General features: G+C 51.0%; 1 protein-coding gene across 11 annotated transcripts in view; it reads left to right on the top strand.

Moving 5' to 3' along the window:
- Positions 1 to 26,070, top strand: part of ELMO1 (engulfment and cell motility 1) — a 485,801-nt gene that overhangs the window by 156,138 nt on the left and 303,593 nt on the right. For all 11 annotated transcript variants that reach the window (XM_066239171.1, XM_066239176.1, XM_066239180.1 and 8 more), the window contains 4 exons: positions 4,486 to 4,521; positions 11,532 to 11,631; positions 22,796 to 22,947; positions 25,096 to 25,174. In XM_066239171.1, coding sequence (XP_066095268.1) covers positions 4,486 to 4,521; positions 11,532 to 11,631; positions 22,796 to 22,947; positions 25,096 to 25,174 — 367 coding nt within the window. The remainder of the gene's footprint in view (positions 1 to 4,485; positions 4,522 to 11,531; positions 11,632 to 22,795; positions 22,948 to 25,095; positions 25,175 to 26,070) is intronic.

The following is a 26,070-nucleotide window of genomic DNA, read 5'->3' as shown; positions in this document are numbered from 1 at the left end:
CAGGCCAGACTGACCAGGGACGCACTGCTGAGCTGCTAAGCGCAGGTCCCATGGTGAGGGGCCTGTTTTCTCCTGGGAGGAGCAAACAGCTCCCCAGACTCTGCCACAAGCAAGCAGGTCTGTGTGGCCTGTGGGCCCAGCAGCACAAGTACCGGCTGTGGGCCTCCGGCGCCCTCTGCCGGCTTCCCGGGGGCGTGCACTCTGCAGAGCACAGGCGGGCCCAAGGGGAGGGGCCCTGGTGGGGCCCACCAGACATTTGCATCACAAACGCCCAAGGGGCCAGCCTGCTAGGGCTTTGTCTGGGGCGTCCTGGGGCAGAAAATTCCTTCAGCCGATCTCCCTGCTCCCACCCCTCCTTGCTTTGTCTCCGGGTCTGCGCCTCACTCTGGGGATGGAAATGAGAAGGGGCCCCACAGCCCGATTAAAGAGAATGAGCGTCTGCAGGGGGACAGAGAACGCCCCACCTTGGGCTGACCTCAGAGGCCCCTGGCCGCTTTGACGCAACAACCTCTCCAGAATCATTTGTTCCCCTTGTCATGTTTCTTTAAAAAAAAAAAAAAAAAAAAAAAAAAAGAGCATTTTGACAGACGTGGGGAAAAAAAGAACCTCCATTAGGAAAACAGACGTCACAACCAAAAGCTCCTCGTCCACTTCTGCTCGGTCTGAGGCTGATGTGTCGAGCTGAGAAGCAGGGAACGCGGTGACTTGTGGCAGGACAGTGACTTTATCTCAGCACTCTGGTTGGGGCGACTTTCCAGGGTCAAGGGCGGCCACAGGAGGGGCAGGCACTAAACCTACGGGGCTCAGGCCACCGAGGCCAGAGGGCTCTCTTGAAAAATTGCAGGGACTGGTTCAGATAGTACTGACACACACACACACACATACACACACACACACTCCATACAATTTATTTTAAAACAGTCCTGTTTTTTAAAAAATAATAAGCTGAGGCATATTGGAAATCCTAAGAATTCATTCGAGCAAAAATCAGCTCGAGTCCATCACTGCTCAACTGTGGGTGGTTAGAAACCTTTTGCCCCCAAAGCCCCCTCCCCCCCCCAAAGGCTATTATAGGGAAGAGGAGGAGCAAAACGAGGGAATTATTTGATTGGCTGCAGCTCAAACCTACTTGGCTGTGATTGGTGGAAACTTTGAGACAGTTACCAGCCTGGATTTTGGTTTGCTTTCCTAGGCCACCCAAGCATCCGAGCTACCCCAGTCTACTGGCCTCCTTGTGTAATTAATTTCACAGTCACGGGCGGAGTGGCAAAACGGCAAGGTCAGGCTTCACCTGTTGTCTCAGCTGTGTCCTTTCATACAGAAATCTGGAACTCCGGAAGCACCTTGCCTCCCCGGTTGACCTGTCTTCTTCATCCCCGTGCAACCGGGAACTCTTTCTTAATTACTTCTTCTCACTCGTGGCTCTGGCGCTTTTTAAGAATATAGGTCAGCCATGTTATAGAATGTCATCCACCGTGGGTTTGTTAAATGGTAATTCATTAAAGGTAATTTTCAGGGAAGGATGAAAGCATAGCTTTTATAGAAATATGAGCGCATGTTAAAAGAATTCATTTTACTTGCATGAAACAGGAGAACCAGGCAAAAAACGTTGTAAACCATTTCAAAGGAAAAGTCAAAAGGGCTCAAATTCATTTAGAGCACAGGAACCTCGAAATGAATTGCAAATGGAGGCAAAACTGGGTTTTCACCTACAGGGAGGAAGTCAATTAAATTACTGACATACAGGACAAAATATACATATGCATTGTTAGGCAATAAGGCTGGAATCTGATAACCTAGGAGAGTATGCTATATATAAACGCTGCATAATTTTCCATTGAAACACATTTTTCCCTACAGTTTTATCCCAAGTTTAGACCCATATATATGTCTTTCTCCAGGATACCACAGATGCGTGCATGTGTGTGTGTGTTTAAATTGCATCCTATTGATGGCATATAATGTCTGTCTTTTTCTTCTTCTTCTTCTTTTCCAAGTGAGAGGAGAGGAGACGGAAAGACAGACTCTGGCATGCGCCCTGACTGGGATTCACTAAGCAACCCCTGTCTGGGGCCGATGCTCGCAACCAAGCTATTTTTAGCACCTGAGGCAGAGGCTCCATGGAGCTATCTTCATCGCCTGACCGGGGCGATGCGCTCGAGCCAACTGGGCCATGGCTATGGGAGGAGAAGAGAGAAAGAGTAAAAGAGAGAAGGGGGATGGGAAAGGGTAGAGAAGCAGATAGTCACTTCTCCTGTGTGCCTTGACCCATAATCAAACCCAGGACATCCACATACTGGGCTGACACTCTACCACTGAACCAACTGGCTAGGGCCACATGATGTCTGTCTTAATATTGGTGTACACTTTGACCACTTAAGACAGTGCCTTCCAGATGTCTGCATTGTAATGCTCCCCACCCCCTTTGTAGTTAATTATTAATTTTGGAGTTGTTGCTCCATGGAATATGGGAAATGGTACCCATGAGGTTTGTGTGTGTGTTTCTGCCAGAGTCTTGGCTCTTTGACAATACGGGCACGCCGTGCCATGAGGCCACACGGGCTTCTTGGTTCCTGTTGTATTCAATGGGCTATGATAGATCACTATTCTTCTTTGTTTTTTTTTTTTGTTTTTTTTTTTTTTCATTTTTCTGAAGCTGGAAACAGGGAGAGACAGTCAGACAGACTCCCGCATGCGCCTGACCGGGATCCACCCGGCACGCCCACCAGGGGCGACGCTCTGCCCACCAGGGGGCGATGCTCTGCCCATCCTGGGCGTCGCCATGTTGCGACCAGAGCCACTCTAGCGCCTGAGGCAGAGGCCACAGAGCCATCCCCAGCGCCCGGGCCATCTCTGCTCCAATGGAGCCTTGGCTGCGGGAGGGGAAGAGAGAGACAGAGAGGAAAGCGCGGCGGAGGGGTGGAGAAGCAAATGGGCGCTTCTCCTGTGTGCCCTGGCCGGGAATCGAACCCGGGTTCTTCTTTGTTTTGATGCTAAGTTCGTCCCGGATTTGGCTGTGAAACCTTCTCCAAGCTGTCTTTTGTGTCCTTCTGACCTGCCTCCCATTGTTCTGTGAGTGTTTTTTCTTGAGGTTCTGGCTCGATGAGCTGTTTCCTGACTTAACCTAAATCCTTTGTTGCCTCAGCTGCAGCACGAGTCATTTCTCCGAGGAGGCCCCGTTCCTTTGAGTGGGAAGTATTGTTCAGCCCCACCAAAGGCCCACCTGTGTGCAGCCCCCCCCCCCCCCCGTGGCCACCTGCTCCTTGCACCCTGCCCCGTGGCTTTTTGAAGGAGGAAGAAAAGAAGCCAATACACTTAAAACTTGTTAAAAAATAAAAGAAGAAGGGCAGGTGGAGAAGGGGTGGAGGAAGATCTCTTTATCTACGTGTTTAACCCCCTAGTTTGACCAAAGACACGATCTGATCTCGTGGTCAGTGGGGGTTTCTGAAGTGGTTCCATTTTCTGTGGTTGCCGATGTGAAACTTGCCTTCTGCAGGGCCAGGTTATGCATCAGCCATTCAGCGCGCTCCTGCTCTGCGTGTGCCTGACGCGACGGCGGCCAGTCACAGCGCGAGCCCCTGTCCTCAGGGAGCCGGAGAGACAGTGAGCTTGTCCTGAGTCATACCGCGACGTGTCCTCAGCACACGCAGACATGGGTGGTCTCAGTCTGGGCACGGAAGGCAAAGAGAGGTCAGGGAGGCCTCCCAGAGGACAGTTTGGGGTTGGGCTTAGCTCGTTGGACAAGGGGGGGGGTGTATTCAGTGGTTCAGAGGGAAGCACACACTCAATGGCAGAGCAGTTTGGCAGACGCGGGGGGGGGGGGGTTGTAGGTAGCGTGGTAGAGGCTTGGTAAGGTTAGAGCCCTTTGCTTCCTCATCTTCTCGACCCCAGTGTTTTCTGAAGCGTACTCGTCCTCTCTTGCAGACGAGATGAGTCTGAGGCGCACTTGTTTTGCAGGCTACCCCCCCAGAGTTCCGTCTGTTGTCTGAGACCACTGTAGTGTCTCATGATGTCTTCCCTCATGTTTCCTTTTTCTCTCTCAAGAAAAGAGAAAGTAAAATCAGTGGGTATTTTACCCAACTGCACCTCCCTTGTTCTGGATATACAACAACTGGCTAGCCCTTTCTGGCTTTACCTTTCTCATCGAAAACCTACCCCTTCTTACCGGTAGGGATTTTTTCCACCTTCAATGCATATATGTGCTCTGAGTCAAAAGGAGTGTTCTCGTGTCCTTTACGCCTTGAGTCAATGTCATAGGTCAGTCACAGCAGTTTAATTTTTTGTCTTGGGATTGTTTCTTATCATGAGAGAACCAGGAACGATGACTCTGCATAGAGTTTCGGAGTGAATCAAGTTCCCTGACTTCGGGGCCCCGTGAAACCTTTTCTGTGTCTAGTCCCGAGCTTTCTTCAGGATGTGCAGTTTGTGTGTAAAAGTCATTGCTTTCAAACGTGCTCCTCACACGGTTGTTTTTAACTTTTGCAGACGGTACCAGAAGCTGCAGAAGATCATGAAGCCCTGGTAAGAGTTTATGCTCAGTTGATACAGATTATATAACACTGTCTTCTCTGCCTTGTGAGTCCCTGTCCTCTGACAACTGCATGTAGATACTGTCGGTGGTTTTTCTTCCCCTTCTTCTTCCTCCTCCTCCTCCCCCTCCTCCTCCTCCTCCTCCTCCTCCTCCTCTTCCTCCTCCTCCTCCTCCTCCCCCTCCTCCTCCTCCTCCTCCTCTTCCTCCTCCTCCTCTTCCTCCTCCTCCTCCTCTTCCTCCTCCTCCTCCTCCTCTTCCTCCTCCTCCTCTTCCTCCTCCTCCTCCTCTTCCTCCTCCTCCTCCTCCTCCTCTTCCTCCTCCTCTTCCTCCTTCTCTTCTTCTTCTTCTTCTTCTTCTTCTTCTTCTTCTTCTTCTTCTTCTTTGCTGCTTGATGTTCTGTAAACAGGTTCTTTAAAAATTTACTTCCCTTTTCTTTCTGCTTTGCGGCAGAAAGGGTACTTTATGTCTGTAACCACAAAATGAGCACATCGGGACGGCTCGCCTTCCCTGGAGCAACGCTGGGATAAGTTTATGTGTGACATGAAACAAAAACTTTCTTTTTTTTTTTTTTTTTGTGGCCTATGTGATGTTCAAAGTCAAAAGCCTTTGATTTTCTTCTATGGCTCAGACAGAAAAGGAGCCACAGTTAAAAAATAAAACATACTCAGGATTGACGTATGGAGTGAACATGATTTACTGGGAGTCTGAGAGCACTTGAACCGCCTGTCTTTTACGGGGATTGCCTGGGGGCGGTGTCTGGGGGCGCTCAGAACTTCTGTCTCCGAGGGTTTCCTCCTCGGTGTCTCTCGTTCCCAGTAAGCAAGCCGACTCCACATGGGGCCTCGCGGACTCTCCCTGTGAGTCTGAGCACACTTCCACATTGCCGAGTTGGGAAGCGGGTAGTTTCAATTCGGGAAGGAAGACTGAAGGGCATCTGAAAATGTCACCTTTTTTTTTTTTTTTTTCCCTAACCCCTCAGGGGAGATCCTGGCACCTTCAGGGCGGGATACTGTCCTCAAATCATTCCATCTTCCCTGGCCCCTCTACACAGAAAGCTGGCAGTCGCAAGAGCTCAGAGCTCGTCACTTATTAAAGTGTAACACAGTATAGAAAGCAGTCTTGAGTTTTTAGGATGAGGCCTCTTAAATCTTATTTTGATTTGTGTTTTTAATATCGTAGAAGCACTTCATGGCGATGGCAGGAGAAGTCATCTTTCAGGAGAGTGAGCTCTGTCCCGGGCAGTGTCGTGGGTGTACACTCATTACTGGCATTCACGCCGGCATCCACCACACAGATTAGTAACATCAGAACCATTTCCTTAAGGCAGGGATTAAAATCAGGTGGCGGCCATTGGGATTCAAACCGAGTTTGTCTCTGACGACCTCATACAACTTGCTGATGTCAAGAAAATCAGGGGGGTAATCCGAGCCAAACGATGTCGTCAGATTTATCTGCTGATAGCTTTCTCCTTTAGGGAGGTAGAGATAAGGGAAGTGTGGCTGCATGAGATCCATAATTTTGACTTATCAATTATGGGCAAATTAATGCTCGGGGCCCTGATTCTTGAAATGGCAGGGCAGCTAAATCAGACTAAGTTCCGAGGCTGTCTGACAAGGACCGTACAGGAAGTAATTAAGGATACTTGAGTGCACAGAGCTGTAACATATTAACAAATACCGAACAACATATGAGGAAGATCGTACCTTGCAGTCAATCAAGGTTTATCCCAGGAGAGGTTTAAATGTTTGCAAATCAGTCACTGTGTATGATTCAGCATTTAGTAAAATAAAGGAGAGAAAAAATATTCTGAACAGATATGGAAAATAGACCATAGATACAGAAAAAGAATTTAGTAAGATCCAACCTGAATTCATAAAAATTCTTAGCAATATGGGAACAGAGGGGACTTCCTCAACCTGATAAAGCATATTGACCAAAAAAAAAAAAAAAAAAGTATTATTCTTAATGTTAGAAGACTGATTTTTTTTCTCCCTGTAAAGATTGGAAATTAGGCAAATGTGTCTTACACTTCTGTTCAACATTATACTAGAGATTTTTAGCCATAGCAATAAGTCAAGAAAGAAATAAAAAACATAATGATCAGAAAGGAAGAAATAAAATCAACTCTATTTATAGAAGATATGATCATTGATGTAAAAAACAAATCCTGAGAAATCTACAAAGACATTGCTAGGTCTCATCACTGAATTCAGCAAGGTTTCTGGATATAGCTTCGTTATATAAAAGTGATGTACTTTTATACATTAAAAGAAAACACCTAGAAAATGAAATTTAAAAAATTTCTTTTAAAAAGTTTCAAAACTCATAAAATTCTTATGAATGAATTTAACAAGAGACATTCACTGTCTGTTCAATGAAAAATAAATATATTGCCTGAAGAACTTAAAGAAGACCTAAATAGATGGAGAATGGACCATTTCTTGGTTTGGAAGACACTCTATAAAAATAGCAATTCTCCCTAAATATTCTGTAGGTTCAATGCTATACAATTTTTAAACAGAAATCATAAGCCAATCTTAAAACTTAAAAGAAATGCCTAGAACCTAGAGCAGCCAAAACAGACTTGAAAAAACAACACAGATCAACAAAGTTGCAGGATTTCATGAACTGATTTCAAGACTTACTACTACAAAGTGAGTTATTAAGACAGTATGATATTGTTATAAAGTAATAGGTCAGTGGACTAAAGAGTCCAGAGTTGATTCACAGTTAAATGTTTCACAAGAGAGCCAAAAGAATGTTTGCTGAAAATGTCACCTTAGTCATGCTGAGCGTCAAGCCCATGTCTAAAGGACGATGACATAGAAATCCATACATTTCAATGTATGTAAATTTTACCACAAATTAAAGAAACTACAGGACGTCCTCCCTAACTTACTCAATAGGTTCTTGGAACTGCGGCAAAAGGTTGCAGAAGGAAACCAGGTTTACCACAGGCTAATTGATACAAACAAGCTTTAAGTTCCCTACAGCATCTCTTCAACATTGTAACGAAGTGATGTTAAAACTAAATAAACATTGCTCAAGAGCCCGCTGCAGGTGGCGAACCCCAAAGGGCAGGGAATAGCTGTAACCATGAACGTTGGCAATTAAGGATACATTCGGTATGATTTATTGATAGCTTTAAACCTGACCTCTATGTCCACCAGTCCTCCACGTGCCTCAGCCACGGCACCCAGTGGGAACATGTGGAAGCACTCTTCTTTTATAAACTCCACAGCATAAACTTAAATGCTGTCAGATTGGCTGACATCGGTTGGAATGAGGACGCTCCCTACTGAGTTGATGAGAAACATTGTTCCGACTCGTTCCAGCACTTACGCTGTGTTGGCGGGGACGGTGACTCTCAGCCACACGTCAAGTCTATAGTTGGCGTCATCTGTGGCAGTCAGCACTGCGGAGTCTGTAGGTCAGCACTGGACACCAAGTAAAGAGACCAAACAGGTGACAGGGCTCCCTCACGTGCCAGGCCGTTGCTCTTCAGCCTTGATGGTCAGCCCCCAGCGTTGACTGCGGAGATGAGGGCTCTGCCCCCGCCTTCTTCCCTTCGGAGCCTGAGCCACTCACTGCTCACGTCTTCGTCTAGGTTTGGTGAGAGCTTTTATGGCGGCCTCGTGGGAGATGAAGTCACTGAGTCCGTTGATTGCGAATGTAATCAGATGTTAGCCTGGCCACCCTTTCCTTGCAACTGAGGGCTTGATGTTGAATATTGAAAAAGTTCTCTGTCGGGGAAAACCTCGTATGCCCTCTGGCAACCAGTCCTAATGAACTATGTATGTTACCTATACACTGTATATACTATAGTGTATGCATATTGTATATGTATTATATATATTTAATATATATGCAATACAACATAAATAGTCATGATATATCATACCACTTATATATTATATGTGTAAAACATCTCTGTATATTATATATATGTAGTTATATATTAAATATATATATTTAAATGCTATTAGATAATATTTGTATAAAATGTAAATATAAATCATATAACATTTCTAAAAATGTTGTGAGATGGACCAAGAAAGCCACCCTTCCTTTGGGCGCCTTGGTGTGTGATGTGAAGAGGCTTTTCCCTCAGTTATCCACCATTCACACTAACGGGTAATTGCAGAACGCAGAAAGCCCTGTCTCCTGTCTCAGAAGTGCTGCTCCACGTCCTTAACCACCATGGAGACTCAAACCCTGGCCCCAAAGCAACTCGGAGGTTTGGAAACCAAACTATCCTCTTTCCCTATTTTTCCATCTTTTTTCCAAGATCCTTACAGGAGGAGTCTGTAGGTGGAGTTCTGGAGTGAAGGACCCCCAGATGTGACTAAGGCCATGTGGCTTAGGGGTTCGTGGAGCAGGGAACAGAGCCATTTTGCCTTCAGATAATTCAAAAGCATAAATAGAATGTATCTTTTGCCTCTAAAGCAGTTGATGAAGGCTATACCGTCTCCATTCTCAGCGTCGCCTAGCTGCGGGGAATGTGCAGAAGAGTTTGGTTCTGAAAGTGTGTGCATTGCACGGTCACTGCCTGTTCCATTGCTTGTTCTGTCAGAGATGACACTGAGGCCATTCTGGTGCATAGCCTGGAGGACATGGCCGCTGTCCCCCGGTTGTGCATGTGGGGACCTCTCAGCAGTTGAGGCCCGTTAGCATGCCAGATGCAAGCAAATGGCTACTACTTGTTATATGGTTGCTGTTTTCACATTTTTTTAAGTTAAAAAATGTATCTAATATTGCATACTTCTATTACTATAATAAATTAACAAATTAGCTAATAGTTTTACTAGAATACTATATACATTATTCTGTAATAATGTATCCGAAGTCACACTAGTGCCTGCATAATCTCCTAATCAATCTTACTAATTGTTTTATTGCCTGGCTCTCTTACTTTCCTTTCCGTCTTTGGGGATGGGGTGGGGAGCGGTCTGATGTTTGGATTTTCTTGACTCATTGTCTTTGTATAGAAAGAGTCATTCGGGAATTTTTATTTCACCTCTGTTGCTACACTTTTCAACCCATTTCTTTTCCTGTCTTTCTACTCTTTTGTTCTTTCCTTCAAGTGAGTTTGTTTTCTGGTCTGGAATTTCTTTGTGGGGCACGGTCCTCTGATGCCGCCCGGGGGACACCTGGAAGGTCGGCCTCGCCCGGCGGTGACGCAGAGACGAGCCTTTTTAACGAAGCATTCGCGGCTTTTCTGTGTGGCCCAAGGGGGTTGGCTCTTCCTGCCGTTTTATTTTTCTGGCTCCAAAGACCAATCCCATTTGATACAAGGAAGGTGGACATTTGAAAATCACGGCTCCATTCACCTTTTTAAAGCCTCACTTCTGCTGACACGCAAGCGCTGCTCCCTACACGCTACACGCGGCTCGGAGGGCTCTCAGGCTGGTAGCATGTTTCTCTCCCCAGCAGTCCTCTGCGTTAGGTATTGTCACCACCAGCCCCGTCAGCATCGATGTCCCCTTTATGATAAACGAGGGAACTGAGGCAGAGAGTGCATTAGTGAGTTCTTACCTGGACCCGGAGGGGACCCTCTGTGGTCTGGCTCTGGGATAGGTAAGCCACCCCCTTACCCATCTCTGTCCATTGCACGTCATCCCCTCAGACCTCCCGGCCACTCTGGGTCACGGCCCTGTCCCAAAGCTGCGTCCTCTTGTGTGTCGGTGGCTTTTCAGCATCACAGCTTCTGGGCGATGCCGGGTTTCCAAGGTCATTGCTGAGTCTGGGCTGAGAACACGCAGGGGAAGAGAAATGCTGAAGCTGTTTTAAAAGAAACACAAGCCTGTTTTTATTCTACTGATTGAAAATAGATGGGAAGATTCAACCTAAGCGTTTTATGAGACCTTGTCATGGAGCAATTGTGGAGTTTATGAGCCTGCAGATTGAAAATCGCAACAGACAACTTTATTTACTTTTTTTTTTAAATTTCAAACCTATGAATCCATGACATTGTCTACAGTGTAGAAACCCTAGTGAGCATATAGTTCCATGAACTTGGGAAGAACATCTCTTCAGAATTCCAAGTGGATATTTATTACGATGAGAATTGACAATAGAGGAGAGACAGTCTCTGTAAAGGATTCAGAGTGTCGGTTCCAGTGTCGTGTTGAAGGCACCAGAAACCAGAGTATTGCCCTGAGAAGGCCAGAGCGGCTCCCACCCGCGCTTGCTAGGTCTCTGCCTGGGTTTGTCACGCAGACGGTAGCCCCTTCCTGTGGCCGGCTCTCCAGATCACAGCAGCTCGGTCACCAGCCAACAGCCGTCGTCTCCGCGGCTGCTGTGAAGGAGAAAACGCTGGCCAGCGTAGCCAAGAAATGAATCTGCTTTTGCTCACACGGATATTTGTGTCTGTGAGCTTGTATGTGTGTGTGTGCACTTGCCAGGGAGACACACACACACACACACACACACACACGCAGGTATGAGGAGCCCACACAAATCCTTTGCAAAGTGCTACTATTCAGAGAATTACTTCTCATCTTCCCTGTTGGATGCCCATGGACCACAGGAGCAGCACAGCGCCCCTTCTTAGTCAGCCTAACTTGCGTTTGCTGAGAAGCTTTTCCTGAAGCCCTCACCTACTGAACGCCTGTGTGCTGCTCGTTTTAGTCCGTGCTGTGCCCGCCGCCCTGTGGTTAAATAGAGACCACCCTCCCGTTTTCCCGCTGAGCAGACAGAGGCTCAGAGAGGCGAGTGACCCTCCCGGGACAACGCAGCAGCTCCCCAGCCCGAGAGTCTGTGTGAGCCAGGCTTGTCCCGCGGGGGGGGGGGGACCCCGGCTCACCGCCGTGACACCAGTCTGCCCCTTTCTGGTGACTGCGGCCTGTGGGGCAGGTGTCTGTGGCCTGGCGGCTTGTCCCAGGGACCTTTCCCGGTTCTGCTTGTATTCACTTTTGGAAAGCTTTGTCACTTTGTGTCTTTCCTTGTGCTCAGCTGCTGTCCCCTGACCACTGTGCCTCCCCACCCCCGTGTTTTCCAGCTTTGGAGACATGCTGTCCTTCACCCTGACGGCCTTTGTGGAGCTGATGGACCATGGAATCGTGTCCTGGGATACATTTTCGGTGGCGTTCATTAAGAAGGTAATGCCAGTTGTCTTTACCTAGGTTTAAATTCCTCCCTCCCTCCCTCCCTCCCTCTCCCTCCCTCCCTTCCTCCCTCTCCCTCCCTCCCTCCCTCCCTCCCTTCCTCCCTCTCCCTCCCTCCCTTCCTCCCTCCCTCCCTCCCTTCTTTCTTCCTTCCTTCTTTGATATTTTTCTCTGCTTTGAGGATATCTAGTGGTCATTTCCTTAGTTCTTTGTTAAAAAGGGGTAGAGTTTTTGATAATGTTATATATTTAGGGGTCAGGGCACCTAAATTATATGTGAAAATGACATTTTCTCCCCACCGAGACTTTGAAGGATCGCATGGGAGAACCCATCGTCAAGAGAAATCAAGGTGTCACGTGGTCAACACGACAGACGTGCTTGCCGAGTCCCCGTGTGGGACTCTGTTGTGCTCAAGACCTGGGCGGAGTTTCTGATGTCCTTCCTGGGCCATGTGCCCCTCAACCCAGGGTTCAGGACAAGAGACAGGGACGGAGGGCGCTGGTGTCCTGCATTCCTGGGCTGGAAGCAAGACGACGAGAGAGGGCGGTGTCCTGGGCCCACGCCTCTTCGGCGGAGGAAGCCTGCGCCCTCGTCACCTGCTGCAGTGAATGTCTGTGTGGTCAGCGCCCTCGTCACCCGGCTGCAGTGAATGTCTGTGTGGTCAGCGCCCTCGTCACCCGGCTGCAATGAATGTCTGTGTGGTCAGCCCCCTCGTCACCCGGCTGCAGAGAATGTCTGTGTGGTCAGCCCCCTCGTCACCCGGCTGCAATGAATGTCTGTGTGGTCAGCGCCCTCGTCACCCGGCTGCAGTGAATGTCTGTGTGGTCAGCCCCCTCGTCACCCGGCTGCAATGAATGTCTGTGTGGTCAGCCCCCTCGTCACCCGGCTGCAGTGAATGTCTGTGTGGTCAGCGCCCTCGTCACCCTGCTGCAGAGAATGTCTGTGTGGTCAGCGCCCTCGTCACCCTGCGGCAGTGAATGTCTGTGTGGTCAGCCCCCTCGTCACCCGGCTGCAGTGAATGTCTGTGTGGTCAGCGCCCTCGTCACCCGGCTGCAGTGAATGTCTGTGTGGTCAGCGCCCTCGTCACCCGGCTGCAGTGAATGTCTGTGTGGTCAGCCCCCTCGTCACCCGGCTGCAGTGAATGTCTGTGTGGTCAGCCCCCTCGTCACCCGGCTGCAGTGAATGTCTGTGTGGTCAGCGCCCTCGTCACCCGGCTGCAGAGAATGTCTGTGTGGTCAGCGCCCTTGTCACCCTGCTGCAGTGAATGTCTGTGTGGTCAGCGCCCTCGTCACCCGGCTGCAGAGAATGTCTGTGTGGTCAGCGCCCTCGTCACCCTGCTGCAGTGAATGTCTGTGTGGTCAGCGCCCTCGTCACCCGGCTGCAGTGAATGTCTGTGTGGTCAGCGCCCTCGTCACCCGGCTGCAGTGAATGTCTGTGTGGTCAGCGCCCTTGTCACCCTGCTGCAGAGAATGTCTGTGTGGTCAGCGCCCTCGTCACCCTGCTGCAGAGAATGTCTGTGTGGTCAGCGCCCTCGTCACCCGGCTGCAGAGAATGTCTGTGTGGTCAGCCCCCTCGTCACCCGGCTGCAGTGAATGTCTGTGTGGTCAGCGCCCTCGTCACCAGGCTGCAGTGAATGTCTGTGTGGTCAGCGCCCTCGTCACCCTGCTGCAGTGAATGTCTGTGTGGTCAGCGCCCTCGTCACCCGGCTGCAGAGAATGTCTGTGTGGTCAGCGCCCTCGTCACCCGGCTGCAGTGAATGTCTGTGTGGTCAGCGCCCTCGTCACCCGGCTGCAGTGAATGTCTGTGTGGTCAGCGCCCTTGTCACCCTGCTGCAGAGAATGTCTGTGTGGTCAGCGCCCTCGTCACCCTGCTGCAGAGAATGTCTGTGTGGTCAGCGCCCTCGTCACCCGGCTGCAGAGAATGTCTGTGTGGTCAGCGCCCTCGTCACCCGGCTGCAGTGAATGTCTGTGTGGTCAGCGCCCTCGTCACCCGGCTGCAGTGAATGTCTTTGTGGTCAGCGCCCTCGTCACCCAGCTGCAGAGAATGTCTGTGTGGTCAGCCCCCTCGTCACCCTGCTGCAGAGAATGTCTGTGTGGTCAGCTCCCTCGTCACCCGGCTGCAGTGAATGTCTGTGTGGTCAGCGCCCTTGTCACCCTGCTGCAGTGAATGTCTGTGTGGTCAGCGCCCTTGTCACCCTGCTGCAGAGAATGTCTGTGTGGTCAGCTCCCTCGTCACCCGGCTGCAGTGAATGTCTGTGTGGTCAGCGCCCTCGTCACCCTGCTGCAGAGAATGTCTGTGTGGTCAGCTCCCTCGTCACCCGGCTGCAGTGAATGTCTGTGTGGTCAGCGCCCTTGTCACCCTGCTGCAGAGAATGTCTGTGTGGTCAGCGCCCTCGTCACCCTGCTGCAGAGAATGTCTGTGTGGTCAGCGCCCTCGTCACCCGGCTGCAGTGAATGTCTGTGTGGTCAGCGCCCTCGTCACCCGGCTGCAGAGAATGTCTGTGTGGTCAGCCCCCTCGTCACCCGGCTGCAGTGAATGTCTGTGTGGTCAGCTCCCTCGTCACCCTGCGGCAGTGAATGTCTGTGTGGTCAGCGCCCTCGTCACCCTGCGGCAGTGAATGTCTGTGTGGTCAGCGCCCTCGTCACCCGGCTGCAGAGAATGTCTGTGTGGTCAGCGCCCTCGTCACCCGGCTGCAGTGAATGTCTGTGTGGTCAGCCCCCTCGTCACCCTGCGGCAGTGAATGTCTGTGTGGTCAGCCGGTTCCGCTGGCCCTTTCTTCTGTGGGGGGGAAGCCCTGAAAGAGGGGGGGGTACCTCGTGTGAGAGAGGGCAGAGGAGCCCCCCGCCGTTCCCTGCAGCTGAGTGGTAATAAAGACAGTCTTCCAACAAAAATAAGCAAATAGCCCCGGCTTTATAACTCTTACATCATGGGTTGTTATTATTCGTTTGTTGAGTTATTTTTTTCCTCTCTCTGTGTTTGTGAGATGGTGTAGAAATGCCATGCCATTTTTTTTTTCTTCTTCCTGCGGCTGTCTGGGGAATGGAGAGACGCTAGGGATTCACAAACTTACGGTCTACCTGTAGGTCCCTGGGGAGCGTTTTCTAAAATAAAGGAGTTCAGAGAACCGGTGCCAAAGTTGGGACATCGAAGCAAAACCCAGTGAGAGTCGCACGGACTGTGTGAATCTCTCATTGTCAAAGTATGGCAGACTTGCAAAGAAGTTGAAAGAAATAATAATAATAATAGTACAGGACGCTCCCATATGTCTTCCTTTCATTCAGGATGGTGTTTACTTTATTTATTTATTATTATTTTTTACAGAGACAGAGAGAGAGAGAGTCAGAAGAGGGATAGACAGGGACAGACAGACAGGAACGGAGAGATGAGAAGCATCAATCATTAGTTTTTCGTTGTGACACCTTAGTTGTTCATTGATTGCTTTCTCATATGTGCCTTGACCGTGGGGCTTCAGCAGACCGAGTAACCCCTTGCTCGAGCCAGAGACCCTGGGTCCAAGCTGGTGAGCTTTGCTCAAACCAGATGAGCCCGCGCTCAAGCTAGCGACCTCGGGGTCACCAACCTGGGTCCTCCACATCCCAGTCTGATGCTCTATCCACTGTGGGTCCCTAATGTTAACATTTCGCATAATGATGGCACAGCCTCACAACTAAGAAGTGAATGAACAGTGGGCGGCGAGACTGCCACTCTTCGATCTCACCAGTTTGTCTCCTGACGCCCTGTCTCTGCCGAAGGGCCCTAACCAGCCTCGCAGGCGGCATCTGGCTATCACGTCTCCTCTGCATCCTCCACCCTCACAGTCCCTCTCTGCTCTTCCTTGTCCTTCGGGACTTGGGTCACTTCGAGTGGGACCGGTGCTATCTTGTAGCATGACCCTCAGTTTGGGCTTCTCTGGTCCTTCCCTTGTGGTCAAACTGAGGTTCTGCCTTTCCGGGAAGAACAGCAGGGGAGCGCAGTGGGGTCCCCCTCGGCCCAGCGCAGCGCATTGGGGCACTCGCTGTCCCCGTGCCCTGACTGACGGTGACCTTGACCACGCGGCGGAGGCTGTACCCACTGAGTCTGCCCTCCGTGAAGTCACTCCTGTTCCTTTCAAGGTTGACCGGCGTCTCCGGGAAGATTCCGTCTCCGACTGAAGGGGGTCCCCGAGCCCCTGGTCGGTCCGAGGAGGGTGTTGGGGACGGAGCCCCCGCAGGGGGGACCCCCCGCACGAGGTTGCACGTTTATTTCAGACAAGAGCCCTTCGGGAGGGAACCCTGCGTGCTCTCGACACACCTCCGAGCCCCCTCCCCTTCCGTAGGGGCGCAAAGCCAAAGATGGAGGGCGATGAGAGCAGCTTAGAAAACGCCCGGAGAAGGAGGAGGGGGCCCCTTCTGCCTGTGTTTGTCAAAACTGCTAAAAAGTAACAACAAGACAAGGAGTGGTCGTAAATGGGAAAGACAAGGACATTGTGGTGTGTTTGGGGACCTCCGGGGTGCAGGGGCCGGGAGTGAGCATTAGACAGTGATGGCAGGGACACGTCACTGTATTCTGTCTCTCTGGTCGGCGTTCTGGGGAAGTGGGCTCAATCGGAAGGCACCGGGTCTGGTGGATTTTTGAGACTGAACAAACATTTTAACTCAGTTCTGAGTCTGCGGAGGCCCTTTTGTTCCTGCGCTCCGAGGCCTGGCTGTCTGTCCTCAGAGCCCTTTGGCTATAAAAACAATGCTGCTCTGAAGGTGAATTCCTGAAAGTTGTTTTGTGCCTTCACAAGCCGTTTTATTTTTTTTGATCCCAGCAGGAGTCCTCCCCAGAACAGAACAGAGCGTCTTGTTGTTTCTGGTCAGGAGGCAAGGACACGGCGGTGTGGGGTGGTTCAGTGACGTCAGGGGCAGTGGGCTGTCATTGGTTCCGGGCTCGGGGCTCTTCCCCACCCGGTGACCGTGCACCTGTCCTCTGCCTCGGAGCGCTGGAAGGAACAGCCTCTGAAGACTCACTCCACCGGCCCGGCCTCTGCTCCGGCCCTTCCTGACCTCCCGGGTGTAGAGTGCAGTGATCCCGCCTGCTTTCTCTTCTCCTTGAGTCTTGTGATCGCCCCTGTTCCAGCGACACTCACGTTTCTGTGAACTTATGGTTCATTTTTATGGCTTTCCCCTGTGACCTAGAGTCCGAGGAAGGTGGGACCGTAGCTTTCTTCATGACTTGATCCTCAGAGCCCAGCGTAGACCCTAATCCATTTCTGTGGAATGGATGAACGAAATCTGCTTCAGAAGCTTTTTTTTTTATTTTTATGCTAAAGAGGGGGAACACCATGACATCCCATTTAAACAGATTTCAAGTAAAGTGTCAGTTATGAGCGGGAAGGAGTAACAGAACTGCCCTTCTTTAAATGATATGCGAAGCGATCAGAGAAGATGGGCAATTATATGATATTTAATTCCCCAATTGCCGAAGAGCATGGTTTCCAGTCGCTGAAATGAAACGAGAAGTCTTAATTTAATCGAAGGAAGCAAAGACTTGGCACTCTAGAGAGTTTAAATGAAAATTAAATAATTTTTCAGAAGCGAGTGGCCCACCATCCTCATTCCCAGCCCTGCTGTTTCCTTTTGCCTCGTGACCGACATCTCTGCCCTTATGTGAATTTTGAAATACGATCATCAGAAAGTGACTTTTATGACAGATAGTTTTTGTAAGGTTACCTCGTTTTACTCTCTAGCTGGACCGCGTTCAGCGCTCAGACAACCCAGGAATTGTACGCGGGGCACTGCGTCTTAAATGGTGCTTTATCTCCACAAAAAAAATCTGCTGACAGAAGAAGCCTATCTTTGCAATACAAGACTTGGCTGCGTATTAATGCCAAATTCATACCGCTCTGGAGAAGCGCTCTCTCTTTCCCTGCCAGCCCCGATCTCTGCCTCGACTGCTTTATCTGTTCAGTTCTGTGTGGAGTCAGCTTCTGGTACAATAAATAACATCATTTCATAAAACACGTTGACCCTTGGAATCCCTCGTTGCCAATATAGATTATGCAGTTGCTTTTTTTTTTTTTTTTGTATTTTTCCGAAGCTAGAAACGGAGAGGCAGTCAGACAGACTCCTGCATGCGCCCGACCGGGATCCACCCGGCACGCCCACCAGGGGGCGATGCTCTGCCCATCTGGAGCGTCACTCTGCTGTGACCAGAGCCATTCTAGCGCCTGGGGCAGAGGCCAAGGAGCCATCCCCAGCGCCCAGGCCATCTTTGCTCCAATGGAGCCTCGGCTGCAGGAGGGGAAGAGAGAGACAGAGAGGAAGGAGAGGGGGAGGGGTGGAGAAGCAGATGGGCGCCTCTCCTGTGTGCCCTGGCCAGGAATCGAACCCGGGACTTCTGCACGCCAGGCTGACGCTCTACCACTGAGCCAACCGGCCAGGACCCATGCAGTTGCTTTTTAAAGACCTGGTGACTTTGGGAGAGGGATAGGAGGACATGGAGGAAAATAGAATGAAAAAGAAGAAAACAAACCAAAAAAAAAAAAAAAAACAACCCCACAAAACCCAGAACTTTTGTGTTTGAGTTGGTTTGCTCCCGGCCAAGCATAACATAAGGGCCTGTTCTTGGCAGGAGAGGTACATACGAGCGCTCTGGAAACCGTCGCCCCTGGGGAGGGGGCCTGGTTCACCCCACAGTGCTTTCCGTGCCTGGACAGGCGTCCAGCCGTTTCGGTTCAGAAACCCAGTAATTCTTGCCTCTCAAAAACTTGCAAGAGTTATAAGCCTCTGCCTGGATACTTTGAAATCTAGGAGCGGAACTTCAGGCTCTCCATGGTTTATTTCGGGCGACAGGAGAATTTAAGAGCTCCTTCTAAGTGATTCTGGGGAGGCCTCAGATGATTTTTAATAGTTGGAATCATTGATTCATGCGCTGTGGTGACCTGTGTCGTCTTAAAAGTCACCCAGAGAGTCCTTGGTTTTGTTTAGGCAGTGTTTTTAAAGGAGTGGGAGCAGTAGATAGAATTATTGCAAACCCCTCTGACCTCTCTGCTTCCTACTTTCAAGAAACTGCGCGCCGGCTGGGTTAGACGGTGTCACCTAAGTCGGCCAGAAACGCAGTGATGGAGCTACGAAACATTTAAAGGCAAAGGAAGTCATTATCGATTTGTGGGGGGTGGGGGGAACAAGGGAAATTAAACTTTAACCAGACAGTCTTTACCTCTATAGCTATCCTAAGACCTTAGTTTATAAGCTAGACATAGATGACCATTTGCATATGCACAAATGTGTCCGTGCACCGATACAGACCCTGTCTGTAGTCTGTAGCCACTGCGTTTGCTTCATTAGTCAGGAGGCTTTTGTTCTTGGTACTCGTCGGATGACTATTTAGACCATTGCAGCATCTGGCTAACACCGCTGACAAAGAAAGGCGAAAGATAGACGTTAGCTTCCAAAAATTAGTAGTACCTTCTACTAGAGAACTGTCCGTGGGGCTCGGATGGGTTGCGAGCCAGCCTCCCACCAGGCAACACCCAGCCCAGGGAGATACGCAGATTGCTCTCTGTGTAACCTGCTGTCCCGTTACCGGGGTGACGGGCTCCACGAGTCAAGGAAAAGGTGAAGTCAAAGAAAAGATAGATTTTAAAGAAGTTCGATAAAGGTGAAGGGGTGTGTTAGTCCCAGCAGTGGCAAAGGGGAATAAAATATAGGAAATTCCTGAATCAAAGTCCACGAGCTATTTCATGGCCATTCAGCAAGCCCATTGGAAGCAGGTGAGAGCTAACAATTGGTAAATAAGATAAAAAACTCTTTATAAGAAGGTGTACTAGCGGTAGAGCGTCAGCCTGGCGTGCGGGGGACCCGGGTTCGATTCCCGGCCAGGGCATATAGGAGAAGCGCCCATCTGCTTCTCCACCCCCCCTCCTTCCTCTCTGTCTCTCTCTTCCCCGCCCGCAGCCAAGGCTCCATTGGAGCAAAGATGGCCTGGGCGCTGGGGATGGCTTCTTGGCCTCTACCCCAAGTGCTAGAGTGGCTCTGGTCGCGGCAGAGCGACGCCCTGGAGGGGCAGAGCATCGCCCCCTGGTGGGCAGAGCGTCGCCCCTGGTGGGCGTGCCAGGTGGATCCCAGTCGGGCGCATGCGGGAGTCTGTCTGACTGTTTCTCCCCGTTTCCAGCTTCAGAAAAATACAAAAAAAAAGGTGTACTTAAAAAAAAATATTCAGAGATCTGATGAAATATTTCAAGAGGAAATACTGTCAACAGGATATCCATGGAAGTGTAAAGGGTCAGATTGTACTGGAGGGAAATCTTGAACATGAGGAAACTGAAGAAGATGATGTCCTAGTAACCCAGGAATGAATGAGACCCCGGGCCAGAGTTGAGCATACCTATTGGATGTGTCCCAAAGGGGGGAGACACAGTCTACATGTTCTCAGGGACAGAAAGATAGGACCCCGGACCTGTTCATCACCAATGATGTGGCAGACTTGGAAAGAGCTGATCATCGAGACAGGAAGATCAGGAAGGCAGTGAGACGGGTGCTCACCCACTTACTGTTCCTCTTGTCGGAAGATCCACATGGAGGTAGTCCTGTGGATGCCGAGAGTAAGCGTGAGCACTTAACGTACTTCACAGTCAATGCCCTCTGCCTCCTCCAAGCCCTGCCAGCCTCGAAGGTCCTTGCAGCTGAACACCGTGTGGGTTTTGCTCACCTCTCCATCCCCCGCTCTCCGGACAGCAGGAGCCTGGGGTAGGGCAGGCGCCGAGTGCCTGTGACCGGAGCGAATGAGAAGAGGACGAAGGCCGGCCGGCGGGTGGGGAGGGGTTGGACCGGAACCTCTCTGGTGGGAAATGCCGCGGGGAGCTTGAAAGATACACGCACGTTCGTTCGTGCCACGGAGACGAGGAATGGAGAGGGGAAGGAGGAGAGGATCAGTGCTGAGGAGATCAGAGGTTTGGTCCACAAACGTCTTCGGAAGCTCTTCAGTTTTTGAACGGGTGCCCCGAGACTTGGGCTGGGATCATGAGAAGCGGTCGGTGTGGTGCTGACGGGACAGCGAAGGCGTTTCTGTGCTGTTTAGGGCAGGGGTCCCCAAACTACGGCCCGTGGGCCACATGCGGCCCCCTGAGGCCATTTATCCAGCCCCTGCCGCACTTCCGGAAGGGGCACCTCTTTCATTGGTGGTCAGTGAGAGGAGCATAGTTCCCATTGAAATACTGGTCAGTTGGTTGATTTAAATTTACTTGTTCTTTATTTTAAATATTGTATTTGTTCCCATTTTGTTTTGTTTTTTTACTTTAAAATAAGATATGTGCAGTGTGCATAGGGATTTGTTCATAGTTTTTTTTATAGTCTGGCCCTCCAAAGGTCTGAGGGACAGTGAACTGGCCCCCTGTGTAAAAAGTTTGAGGACCCCTGGTTTAGGGAGACGGCTAAGGTAAGAGTCCATCCAGCACAGTATGAGAGCGACAGAGTTTTTTTGGTCGGAGGAAGACGGCCTGAGAAAACGAAAGGCGATCTCAGGACGGTGGAGTTGAGAAAACGGAGCAGACCGACGGTGAGGATGAAGGCAAGGGGTCTTCCAGGGACCAGGAAACACGCTGGAGACGTTTATTCTCCGCAGAATGGGCGACAGCAGTCAGACGCCGGGTCGGTGGCATTGTTTGGAGGATCTTAACATTCTCCTCCTCTCCCTGCAGTTTATATAATATTATAAAATAATAATGATAATAATAATAGCGTGTTGAATGCTAAATCATAATGCTGCTATACGTGATGTCCTTTGGGGCGGAGAGGGTATGGGTGTCTGTACCCTCGCCCCGGCCTTCACCGGGGAGCCCTTGCGCTAGAGGCGGTGGAAATGGTAACAGCAGGTTGCCATGGAGACTTTGGCTTCCCTCTTGCGCGAGGATGGAGAGGGGGTGATGGGATGGCGTCAAGGGAGAAATTCGGGTCGACGGAGGGAGGCAGCCCGTGTCAATTTGTCATGGAACCAAATTGTTGAGCTTTTAAGAAGGCAGTCATTATGTTGATATGATAACAGCCTCTTAGTGCGAGCTGTCAACAGACGGTAATAACTTTTAATGAGGCCTCTCCAGTAAACCCTCTACGGCACCCGCGTGTTTGGGTGGCTGCGATCCGTTGTTCTAACCCGTGTTTTTGCTTCTCTCTCCTGCCGTGATTTATGCGGCTCGAGGCCTCAAGTCACGGATTCCTTCGGGAACGCAGTTTGGAGCTGAAACCGTTATTTTAGCTTCTCACACTGCTCATTGGAAGGTTTTCCTGTTTGCTGGATTTTAGGTGGATGAAAAGCATTTATTTTAAGCGTACACAATGAAAGGATACGGGGGGGGGGGGGAGGGAGAGTGTCCCGCTGAGGCCTCGCGGGCGAGGGGCCAGGGACGGAGAGGTCGCCAGCTGAATTGTGTTGACAGTGTGACTTATGGGGGTCCCTTCAGAGCGGAGCGGGGTCATAGTAAGGACGTAAATGTCATGGGTCCCCAAGTAGCCTGGGGATGGGAAGATACGGCTGTCCGTGTACGCTGACACGACCATCTCAGAGGAGCGCAGGGGTCCTTACCACGTGCAGCTGGCCTTTCAAATCGGCGGGTTTCACGTCCACCACCCAACCAACCGCAGATGGAAAACATTCAGCGAAAAAATAAGTTCCCAGAACGTTTCAAAAAGCAACACTTGAGTTTGCCGGGCACCACGCGCTCCACTGAATGTCCTCAGACCGAGGGGTACAGCGGCACCCTCTGCGGCGGCCTACGTGCAGAAGAAGGACTGAAGCATCCCCGGGTTTTATGGGAGGGCGCTGGTCCTGGGACCCTTGCCCCATGGATAGGAGGGCCCAGCGGTCTGTGGGAGCACGGTCTGCTCCTGAAAGCTGGCACTCAGATTCATCCCGGAGGAACCAGACAGAATGGTTCCGTGGGGCTGACCCCTTTCAAAAGTTGCTTAGCATTGAATTCCAGAAACCGGGGGGTGAATAGTGCCTGGTCGTCGTGTCGTGAGGAATCAGGGTTGACGCCCCGTGTTCCTTCCTGTCCTGCTCTAATGCCAGGTACCCTGATCCCCCAGGGCCCGGGGCGTCGTAAGTGAGCTCCCGAGGTCCTCGACCGGCCCCTGTCTGTCCTCCTCTTCTCTGCTCTGCTCACCACGAGCCGTCAACCGTGTCCTGCTTGGGTTTTCAGATCGCCAGCTTCGTGAACAAGTCGGGCATGGACACCTCCATCCTGCAGAGGTCCCTGGCCATCCTGGAGTCCATGGTGCTCAACAGCCACGACCTCTACCAGAAGGTAGCACAGGAGATCACCATCGGGCAGCTCATTCCACACCTTCAAGGGTAAGCGCGCGGAGACCCCCACGGCGGTGTGGGGGGACACCCGGCCGCCGTCGCGCCCTGGGCAGTGTTCCCCATCAATGTGATCAAGCATACGGACCAGGAATCTTGGTTGGGTGTTTACTCAGCCATTTGCCGGGCTTGTCCCCATCACACTGAGCCAGCCGTCACTCGCCTCTTGGTGAGCTCCACCCCTATTCTTGACACTGTCTGCCATGCCTGGCCCTTCGCTGCCACCCAGTTTTGATCAGTGTTGGTAAATATCCACCGAGTTTTACTTTTAACATGATGTCACAGGACAATTTGGTCTCTTACGGTCTCAATGGAGTCTCTCCTTAGTCATTGACGAGATTGTTTTCTGTGACACAATATTTTCAGAGCCAGTTAAGAATTTTTAAAAGCCAGGCTTCTTTCTTCAGACTCAAGGTGATTACAGTGACCTTTTTTTCTATTTTATCAAGTCTGTATTCTCCCTCCTAGATTCTCGGTGAGGAGACGTGTGGCCCTATCAGCTGCTGTCTTTGGGGCTCACCCCGTTCTCTCCACCCTTAGGTGACCAGTAAGGGTGCCTCTGATGACCCCGCCCTGGGAGGGACCCTGCTGTACAGTGCTACTTTGTAAATTACACTTTTGGGGTTTTGCAGGTGGCAATGAGCATCCCGAGTGAGCGTGCACAGGATGGGGAGTTTATTGAAAGGAAGCCAGGGTGCTTTTGGGAACCCCAGAATGACTTACATAGCTAAACCAAGCCTCAGGCGGGACACAAACCTGAGCGTCCTGGGACTCCTCACAGCAGGCCTCCTCTCTAGCATGGTCTGCTGGCTCTCATGTGTCTGGGGTCCCTAATCACTGGCACCCCGGTCGCTCAGGCCACACTTGCAGATTCTCAAGAGGAAACCTGGTGGCCCCTTTGGGGTGCAGGGTAGAGGATTCAGCGGGTCTCAGTATACCGAAATGTTAACCGTTGTGTTGCGATAGAAACCCCCAGAACGTATTGAATGCATTCTCCTTTCAGAAGGAGGATGGCGATCAACATGTAACATTTTAAGTCACACAAGCTGCAGTTTGTGGCCTCGGGGGAAAATTAGCACATGCTCTAAAATGATGATTTTTCTCTGTGAAACCTCCTCTCCAGAAATAATAGTGGATTCACAGCTCCCTGAAAGTGAGATGTACTATCTCTGCCAGCTCTGTCTTTTCTTTCTGAGTCTCGGGGGCAGACGTGTGTACTCACCGCGTACTCTGCCAGAGTGTGGAGTTTCCTGTTTGCCGAGCACTGTGCTCAGGATTTTATATACATTACCCCAGTTTATTCTAAAAGCACCCACCCCTTGAAATAAGTGTGTTCTCACCCAGTGTTGCAGATGAGGAAACTGTGTCTTAGGGACACCCCTTGACCTAGTCCAGGGGCACACAGCCAGCCTGGGTGGGGTGCAGCGGGCCCTGAATTTCATCCTGCCGAAGGAAGGCCGTATTCTCCGCTCCACCTCCCCCCAAATGGTCTCTGAATGCAGCTCAGAGCTGCTCTGAGTTTGTGCCTGGGTCCCCCGTATTCACTGTGTGCCGGGGGGCTTACACCAGATCTTTGCTTCATTTGGCATTTCCGATTTCCTTCCTGAGGTGGGGGGAGCAAATTTGTAAACATAAACTCCTGATCTTCTTTATCATTAAAAAAGTTTCTATTTGGAAAGAGAGTTTTAGAAGAGGTAATATTGTTGCCATGGAGACAAAGCAGTTTCCTTTGTCATAAACCCAGGATGTGGGGACACCTAAGTCTATTCCCAGACACTTCATGCATCAGACAGAACACACGCGGACAACACACACACGCACACACGTACACGTTTCATCCACTGAGTTCGTGCTTTTAACCCTAACAGAGAAGAAGGAGAGAGAGCCCACCAGCCACCTGTGTGCAGGGGGTGACCCCACTGGGCAGTGAGCCGCATGGCTGGCGATAGTAATTGCTGCCCCACCCGCGGTCTTCCTGGCCTTGTGATGGTGGGAATTCCGTCCCAGTGCCGGCTGTGTTTCCTCGGTCCTGCCTGTCTCTCCCGCCTTTCCCTGGGGGAGGCGATCCTGAACTTCACCAGGGTCCAACTCAGAGGGAGGGCTTCCTCTCATTCTCTGTATCATTCTGCGTCTTTACAGGACAGACCAAGAAATCCAAACGTACACCATTGCCGTCATTAATGCGCTCTTCCTGAAGGCCCCTGATGAAAGGAGGCAGGTGAGTTGCCTTTCTTTTGTCTTAAGACCGTGCCCAGGAAGGGCGACTTTCAGTGCAGAGAGAGCCCTCCTCTGCCCCGCCCACCCTGCCCATCCCGAGGGCGTCCCCCCCACCCTGGGCCTCCCTGCTGCTCTGTGGCTTGGCTGGCCAGCCTGGGGCTATCCGTACATCCAGTGGGCACCTGGTGGAGCCCGGCACGCCCTTGTCAGTGTTCCCACGGCTGAGCGCGTCCAGCAAGGGAACCCAATGGAGGAGCCCTGAAACATCAGATGCCGGAAGCTTTGTGGCTGCGGCGGAGGCGGAGTTAGGTGCCCCTGGGATCTTGTCTCCTCACTGGGTGCTCACTGGGGCAAGGAAGGTGTCGTTCCCACATTTCTGATGAGGACACTGAGGCCCCGAGGGGCGTCACCTCTGGTCAGGGTTCTGTGGGATGGAAAGAGGGGAGGACAGAGGACGGAGCAGACAGCGGCCACCGGTTAAAATGACCGTTGGCGTGTCAGCGGGGTGACACTTCGGCTCTCGGCACATGGTTGTGGCTGGGAGGCCCGAGCCCCCCTCCCCTAGGGATCGTGCCCATGGGCAACCTGCCTTTGAGACTCTAGACCAGTGGTTCTCAACCAGTGGGTCGCGACCCCGGCGGGGGTCGAACGACCAAAACACAGGGGTCGCCTAAAGCCATCGGAAAATACATATTTATTATACATTTTTATTTTTTTTTATTTTTTTATTTTTTTCATTTTTCTGAAGCTGGAAACAGGGAGAGACAGTCAGACAGACTCCCGCATGCGCCCGACCGGGATCCACCCGGCACGCCCACCAGGGGGCGACGCTCTGCCCACCCTGGGCGTCGCCATGTTGCGACCCTCCTGGGTGTCGCCATGTTGCGACCAGAGCCA

The sequence above is a fragment of the Saccopteryx bilineata genome, chromosome 7 (assembly GCF_036850765.1).
Source record: "Saccopteryx bilineata isolate mSacBil1 chromosome 7, mSacBil1_pri_phased_curated, whole genome shotgun sequence".
In the NCBI taxonomy this organism is placed as follows: Eukaryota; Metazoa; Chordata; class Mammalia; order Chiroptera; family Emballonuridae; genus Saccopteryx; species Saccopteryx bilineata.
This window is presented reverse-complemented; position numbering and strand designations above follow the sequence as displayed.